The sequence below is a fragment of the Malus domestica genome, chromosome 03 (assembly GCF_042453785.1).
Source record: "Malus domestica chromosome 03, GDT2T_hap1".
NCBI lineage: Eukaryota > Viridiplantae > Streptophyta > Magnoliopsida > Rosales > Rosaceae > Malus > Malus domestica.
The window spans coordinates 14174625-14182867 of record NC_091663.1 but is presented as its reverse complement, the minus strand read 5'-3'; the positions used below and the strand labels follow the sequence as shown (position 1 = coordinate 14182867).

Genomic DNA, 8243 nt, shown 5'->3' with positions numbered 1-8243 from the left:
AAATACATTAATTTATTTTGTTTTAATTCATAGGCATTCAATATTTGAGTTATGTAAAAATAAAGTGAAATATAAGTTTTTCGGATGTGTAGAATAATTTTAATGGAGCAAGAGACTAATTAACTGTATCAAAACATATGCGTTACAACAAGTAGATGAGATTGCAACGGTCTTGGAAATCAAATTGACACAGAGAGTGCTATTCAATAAATTTAAGGAGCGACATAATTATTTGTTTTTATTATTTCCGTTTATTTTATTTTTATTTAATAAAAACTTAAAGTGCATTATTTAGGATTTTAGTTTGGTTTAATTAGTTTTTTTTTTTTCTGTCTTTGTTTCGGGTCTTTATATGGAGATTGATTCACCATTGTGATTGATTCTCCATTGTGAGTTACTCAGCCACCAATCCACCAAATAACATCATTTTTCATAAGGGGCTGCGGCAAGGAAGAGAAGAGGGGACAGCTTTTCTAGTTTCTTTTCTTTGCTAAGGTTACGATGTAGCCTGATCATGAATACTTAATTGCTTTGTGGCATTGTTATTATTATGTTTTTATTCCATGTTGAGTATCATTTGTTATTTGTAATGCGCTTTATTCTTATTTAGATGCTTGATCACCATCTAAGTTTTAGTTAAGTTGATTTGATGCAAGTTAGAGTAGATGTCATGTGTCAGCCCGTCCCGAATGTATATATTATTTTATCCTCCATAGCGTGGAGATTTCTTTTATACCCTTGGACGTTGAGCACATTGTGTAGTGGTGTGGTTTGAGTTTGGGTTTTTGACTAATCTAATTAGTTCCTAAGTTTTTGGAACTTAAAGTTAATGGTTTTGTTGTTGTTAGTAACCCAAAGCTGGACCACACACACACCCTCCCACATGCTCTCCCGTTGACTCTCTCTCTCTCCTTCCCTCTCGGTTTTTCTCCATTTTCCGTACGACCGTACGGACAACTCCTACCCTAGCTATCCATTCACGGATTGGGGTTTTGGAAGTTGTTTTCATGCTCCTTGCAACCTTAGGAGTTGATCTTTAGTGTTGGTTGGACGTGAAGACCTCGTTTTCCAGAGAACCTAGTTTTGGAGCAATGTTCTTTCGATCGTGATTGTGGATTTTTCAGTGAGTTTTAAGACCTTAGGAAGCTTTAGAACATCTTCACGAAGCTCGGGGGAAAATTTTGAAGTGATTTGGACGTCGGGAAGTCCCAGTTCGCGGAGTTGCAGAGGTGGTCGGAGTATCAAGGTTTTCCCGGCGAGATTTTGCAGGTTTTAGGTCCTAAAAGTGGTAAGGTCCTGTTCTTCTAGTCCTAAGCTTCATTTTGGTATAACTCATGAATTTTGGTTGAGAATCGAAGAAAATATGAAGTTTTAAAGATTTTTCCAGTTTTCGGCAATAGCAGCGGCACCGGCGCCAGACTCCAGTGAACCAAGGAAGGAGGAGAATATTCCGTCAAAGTTGACGGAATATGCTAACGCCGTCAAGTAATTATAACGGTATATGCTGATTTTTAACTGAATATTCCCTAACGCCGTTAGGGAATCCGTTTGGTGTGCCAAGTATTTGCCTGCGTGTGGGCCGCATGTCTGGCCGTGCCTTGGCCGGCCTATGAGGGTACGTGGGTGCTCAAAATTTTTTTCTAAAAATATGGGGATGTTCCTGAGGTTGAGTAGGTCTTGGTGGTATATTCAAATACCCCATTTGAGCAATGTATGAGAAGTTATTAGCTAATTTTGGTTGTGTGCTTTAATTAACGTTTATTTAGTTATTTCGCATATAGATGAGACCTATCCAGAGGACTAGCGCCATCAATCGAGGCTCGACGGTTACGACCCTTCGACATACCAGTGAGTGGACTTTTGGTTTTTCGTATATACCTATATACTTGAGATTTTTTCCAGAAAATGAATTTGAATGATTATACGTTTTGAAATGTCATGCAAAGTATCTGCCTATTTTATTTATGCATTAGTAGTTGTATATATTTATGATTGGTGCTGCGGACGCACAGGTAAGTGCCAGGTAAGTTCATAAATTAAAGATATGAGATTGCTTTAGTTATGCGAGATATGATGTGATGCATCAAGAGCTTATAAACCTACATCCCAGTGTTAGTGCTCTCGCACAGAGTTATGGCACAGTCCTTCACGTGATGTTCACCTCTTGCACCATATGCTCACCTCGGATCTAAGTTAGGTGCACAGGTTTGTCGTACAGACCATTATAGGTGGTTCCGACTCCTAGGTGACCTGCGATCATTCGCATAGTCTTCACATGATCGTAGCACTAGAGCATATTTATTTTACACCTAATCTTGTCGTACAGACCATTTTAGGTGGTTCCAACTCATGTGCAAGATTTGATATGATTGAGATTGGTTATGAGTTATAGACTCAGCCGGGTAGGTCACGTTAGGTGGATCCGGCTGATATGATATATGGCATTGATATTTTTTAACTGGATTACTTACTTATAGCATTTAATTGAGATACTTTGGCATGATATATTTCTATGGATTTTCATCCTGAGCATGATTTCTGATATAGCATATATTATTTTTCTAGGAAATTATATAGGTTTTACGGCTAGGGTTATCGCTTTTGATAAATGAAATTAATTTGAAAAGCTTTGTTTTTGCACACTCACACTTTCTGTTTTGCACCCCTCCAGGTTTTAGGTAGAAGTGCTTTCGTGGCTCACGGGGATTTCGACGGTGGTTCTGACAGAACATCACAAATGTAGGATCACCTTTGGGTGTTGTATAATTAGTACTTGTCCAGTTGGACTGCACTTAAACTATTTATGCTTTGATTGTGTATTTTACACTTAATCTTGCACTAGCATCTTATCTTATCTAGTACTTTTAGTAGTTTGGTTTTTTTATTCACTCGTATTTCTCCATATCATTATTGCTTCTGCACTGTGCACATGGTTATGTAACCCTCACGTGACAGTCAGCACACCCTGATTTAGGTCGGGGTGTGTCATGTCATACTTAACTTGGGTTTAGCTTCTTGCAATTAATACCATAAACATCTATTTGTAGATGCCATGCAATTAGGGTTTGTGTGATTTTTCAACGATTTCAATAGAGCTTAACGGATTCTTACTTGTTTAAATTCATCTAGATGCCATAGAGGGTTAACAAGGAGGGATACTTTTGATGCAATCAGATGCCACGACCATTGAATAATTTAGGGAAAATCGATCATCAATATCGGGGATTTACTAACATAACATATTAAGGGAATTAAGTAGAATTGGTTACGGTGTATTCGGATGCCCTATGTCTTCTTTTCTTATGTTTTTAATTTTAATATTTCATGCATTTTATTTTCAAGTCATATTTCATTTTTAGTTTAATTCAAATTTTCTCTATTTTCCATTAAAACTTCTCAATTACAATTTGTTTCAATTTAGTTAGTAAGATTTTTAGAATCAATTCGATCTTTGTGGGATCTCCGTGCTTATATGCTATACGGTCATTTGATTCATATACTTGCAAGCACGAAAATTCGAGACTTAATGAGCCTAATTTCGACTATCTAATTTTCACAACACAAAATAAAATAAAGTAAAAATGGTTTTATATTAAAAGAGGCTTATTATTGATTTATCTCTGAAATTAATCTCACTTTGTTCACTAAAATTTGGTAAAATCGAGTCATTTCATATTGAGATCCTTTCTGGATCACTTTATCCGGAGTTAGAGAATCAAGCAATCTTGGCCATTCAATTTAATCCTGCGGCAAGGAAGCTTCCACCTTTTCACTACTGCCTGCAGTGCCTTTTCATTGTCTTTCCTCTTTGTCGAGTCGTCCTTCACCTAAAAGTCTTTCGACACGTGCTTCAGCTTCTCTAGCGCCTCCACCTTCTTCTTCGTTGGGTGTCATTTTCTCCTCGAGGTTTAGAAAATCTGAGAGCTTCTCGAACTTCACTTTTGGCTTCTCAACCTTCTCCACCTCTTTAACTTTGGGCTGCAATTGCATCGTCTTCATTTTGGTCATGATTGATCTAATGGTGGTGACTCTAGAGGCTAAAGAGTCGGAGCGCTGATTGAAGTGATCTCAATGGTCATGTTTTTTCTAGGATTTTTTTTGTTTTTAACTTAAAAATGCTTCCTAGCCGCAAGATTAAATTGAATGGCCAAGATTATTTGATCCACTGAACCCTAGAGGAAGAAGTCGTTTCAGGTCAATTTATTGTAATGAACTTAAATAAAAAGGCAGTCTGAATATTTTACACTGAAAAGATAAGCTATATGATTGGCGAGGCATAAAATTTTTAGACCGCCCCAAATAGGATGAAAGGACTCGATCTTTATAATTTTGAGTGGTAAAATGAGATAAATTCATTTTTAGGGATAAAATGAGACTAAAGAACAGATTAAGGTTCAAATCAATAATAACCCATTAACGGAGAGCAAAACCCTACGAAATTAAAAAAAAAGAAAAAAAAAATTAAAGGTAAAACCCTAAAAGCCCTCTCCTCAGAGTCTCTCAGCAGGCAGCATCTCTCTTTTCTGAGAAATGAATTTGCGGCACTTGATTTCCGGGCAAGCGTTAACCAATGCTTCAGTTATCAGGGGAAGGTTGCGATCGCTCTATGCTTTCACAACCATAGCAGCAGACCCAGTTCCTCTGACGTTTCGTCCACCGAGCTATGGCGGCTCTAAACCCATCAAGAACCCTAATTTCCCAAAACTCTTTTCTCCATTTCACCGATTCATGCACTCTGCTCAAGCTCAGGCGGTTGATTCCGAGGATTCCGAGCAGGAGGAAGACGGAGCCGTTAACGATTTCTTGTCCCGGTTCGTGTGGATCATGCGGCAGAAGCTCTCCGAATCGTACCCGGATTCCGATAAGGCTACCCTCGACGGCATGCTGTTGATTATTGTTGAGAGAGTTGTGGCGGAGATGGAGAAGGGCGGCATTGAGCAGATGCTGGGCACGTCAGGGTCGACGCCATTGGATGATTTTAGTGAGGATTTGTGGAAGACAGTGTGGGAGGTGAGCAATATGGTGTTGGAGGACATGAGGAGGGAAGCGAAGAAGGAGAAAATGAAGGGGTTTTTGCAGGAAGAGGAGGTGAAGGAGATGTGTAGATTCGCCGGTGAAGTCGGAATTCGAGGGGATATGCTTAGGGAGCTGAGGTTCAAGTGGGCTCAGGAGAAGATGGAGGAGGCTGAGTTTTATCAGAGCTTGGAGCGGCTGCGAGAGGAGGACAAGAAGGCGGAGGAAGCAGGGGAGGAAGTAGAGGGAATGCAAGGTGAAACCACAGGGGAAGAGGTGAAGTCTAAGGTTGTTTCGCTTCCCAAGAGGCGAGGGAAGATCAAGTACAACATTTATGGTCTTGATCTGTCTGACCCCAAGTGGGTTGATGTGGCTAATAGAATCCATGAGGCTGAAGAGATCACTTGGCCTCAGGAACCGAAATCCATATCCGGAAAATGCAAATTGGTTACTGAGAATATTATTCAATCGAATGTGGCGGATGACCAGTCTCCGCTTTTAGCTGAATGGGTAGAGCTACTTCAACCTAGTCGGGTTGATTGGCTCAATTTGCTTAATAGGTTGAAAGAGCAAAACACTGCATTATACTTCAAGGTACACACTACACTATTTTTTGTTCTCCTTGGTTGGATATTATTTGCTATATCCGTTACATTCGTTATCAAAATGTAGGTTTTGTTATCTGCTGCAATTTTATGAAAATAATGTATGAGGTTATATACTGTTTTGATGAAAATATGCTAGGGATATGGTGGGGTGAGTTGAGTTTATGCATGTATGTGGCTTGATAAGATATATGTATTTCATTTTTAGGTGTTGAGTATATAGGAATTGTTTTGTAGGTGGCAGAACTTGTATTGGATGAGAAATCCTTCCAGACAAACATTCGTGACTACTCAATGCTCATTGATGCCCATGCAAAAGAGAACCATCTTGAAGATGCTGAGAGAATTTTGAAGAAGATGAATCAAAATGGTATCATACCTGATATTTTAACTGCCACTAGTTTGGTTCACATGTACAGCAAGGTAGGCAATCTTGACGGTGCCAAACAAGCATTTGAAAGCTTAAGGAGCCAGGGCTTCAAACCTGATGTCAAGGTCTACAATTCGATGATCATGGCATATGTAAATGCTGGCCAACCAAAATTGGGGGAGTCGTTGATGAGAGAGATGGAAGCAAGAGATATCCAACCCACAAAAGAAATCTTCATGGCATTGCTTCGGTCATTTGCGCAACATGGTGATATTGGTGGAGCTGGACGAATTGCCAATATTATGCAGTTTGCAGGGTTCCAGCCAACATTGGAGTCTTGTACACTGCTTGTTGAAGCATACGGGAAAGCTGGTGACCCTGACCAGGCAAGGAGCAACTTCGATTACATGATGAAAGTTGGGCACAGGCCTGATGACAGATGCACTGCCAGCATGCTAGCTGCTTACGAAAAAAAGAATTTACTGGATAAAGCGCTGAATCTGTTAATGCAGCTTGAAAAGGATGGGTTTGAGCCTGGAGTTGCCACTTACTCTGTTCTTATAGATTGGTTGGGTAAATTGCAGCTAGTTGGTGAAGCTGAGCAGCTATTGGGAAAAATTGCCGAGCAGGGTGAGGCTCCTCCTCTGAAAGTTCATATAGGTCTTTTTGATATGTATGCTAAAGCTGGAGTCGAGAAAAAGGCACTCCAAGCTTTGGGAGTATTGGAGGCTAAGAAGGATCAATTGGGTTCAGAGGAGTTTGAGAGGATCATAAACGGGCTTATAGCTGGTGGGTTTGTGCAGGATGCTCATAGGGTACACGACCTGATGGTGGCCCAGGGTTTTACTGCATCAGAGCCACTTAAGGTGGCACTAATGGCATCTCAAGCTTTTGGGCGCAGAAGGCCCTCAATGAGAAGATAGTTTGATGGCCATCGGCAGATGCTTCACAGTATTTTGGCTGCGAGACCGCTGTTAAGATGTTTTGTAGCTTTAGGAATTCATAGCTGTTTGGCCACATGTAGTAAGATAAAAGGAGTTAGCGTAATCTGTTCGGTGCATTACAATCTTATGATATTTACCTTGTTTCCCATGCTCATATGGACAGAATGCAACTCGGGTTTTGGAGCCAGAATTGGTAATAAATTGTTTTGATGTGCTAAATGACATAAGGTGATTCAGTCTTGCAATCTTCTTTATTCATCAGGTTCACCTTTGGGGCAAATAAGCATAACATTGGGTTGTTGCCGATGCATCTATTGGCCTTTTCTACTATCAGGTTCACCTTCATCTTCAACTCACTATGTGATTATAACTAATGTAAAACTCATTTTCCAAATGCGGATTATTATTCTAGATTTCGACTGAGTAGCAAGGCAAGAAATTCTGTTTTGGAAGCGTTACAAAAGCCCTTATAGGTTTTGTTGGAACAGTTATCATACACAGCATCACAGCTTCTGTAAGAAGTTTAGGGTTCACAGGCTCTAGTCGTGCACTTTTTCTGCTCGACTTATTTATCCCTTTTAAATGATCTTGTTTGTGTTTACTTTGTTGTTTATTGCAACGACAAGTTTAGCACCAGGAATTTAATCTGTTTCGGTGCTCTTATTGCAAGAAAATGTCACTGAACTTGACATGGTTCCAAGCACTTGCGGTTCTAGTATTTGCGTTGGGACAGTATATCGGCTGCCATGCTCAACTTTCAATTGGTTTTGGGGGTGTCCAATTGAGGGCTTGGGGTAACTTGGTGTTTGAAACAAAGGTTCCGATGTCTCAGAGATTTCTGATTTTCAGACTTCGAATACCATTTTAAACACATATCACGCACGTATTCGAGTACCTTCATAATCTTAGAAGAATGTATTGCTACGGTACAACGCTAGTATTAACCGATGATCCTAAGAAAAACTTTGAGTATTGCTTGATTTGTACGCTTTAGAAGAATGTCCAACTGCTGTTACTCTCAACTAGTCTATATTATCAAGTGTTGAGATAAACAAAGTGTGGTGCTTGTCAAATGTGTCACCTTGCTTGGATGCTAACCTGAATCCTCATTTACAATCTGATTCTTACGTGAAATATTGGAGAAACTTAAAATTGTCGAATTGAGCCATATCAGCACACTTTGGTCGTAATTGATTCGTGCACCATATTTAGGATTAATCCTCTGGACCATTGTCATGGAGAAAATCCTCTGGACAAGGCTCAAGCCATCAACAAGTCAAAGCACTCGATACTTTCGCACAAGAGAAATGA

General features: G+C 39.7%; 1 protein-coding gene across 1 annotated transcript; it reads left to right on the top strand.

Annotated features, from left to right (window-relative positions):
• The first annotated feature begins 4390 nt into the window (after positions 1 to 4390).
• Positions 4391 to 7151, top strand: LOC103407823 (pentatricopeptide repeat-containing protein At2g32630). The gene is made up of 2 exons (XM_008346698.4): positions 4391 to 5607; positions 5856 to 7151. The coding sequence occupies exons 1-2, from the start codon at positions 4531 to 4533 to the stop codon at positions 6909 to 6911; spliced, it is 2133 nt and encodes a 710-aa protein (XP_008344920.3). The 5' UTR covers positions 4391 to 4530; the 3' UTR covers positions 6912 to 7151.
• The last annotated feature ends 1092 nt before the right edge of the window (positions 7152 to 8243 follow it).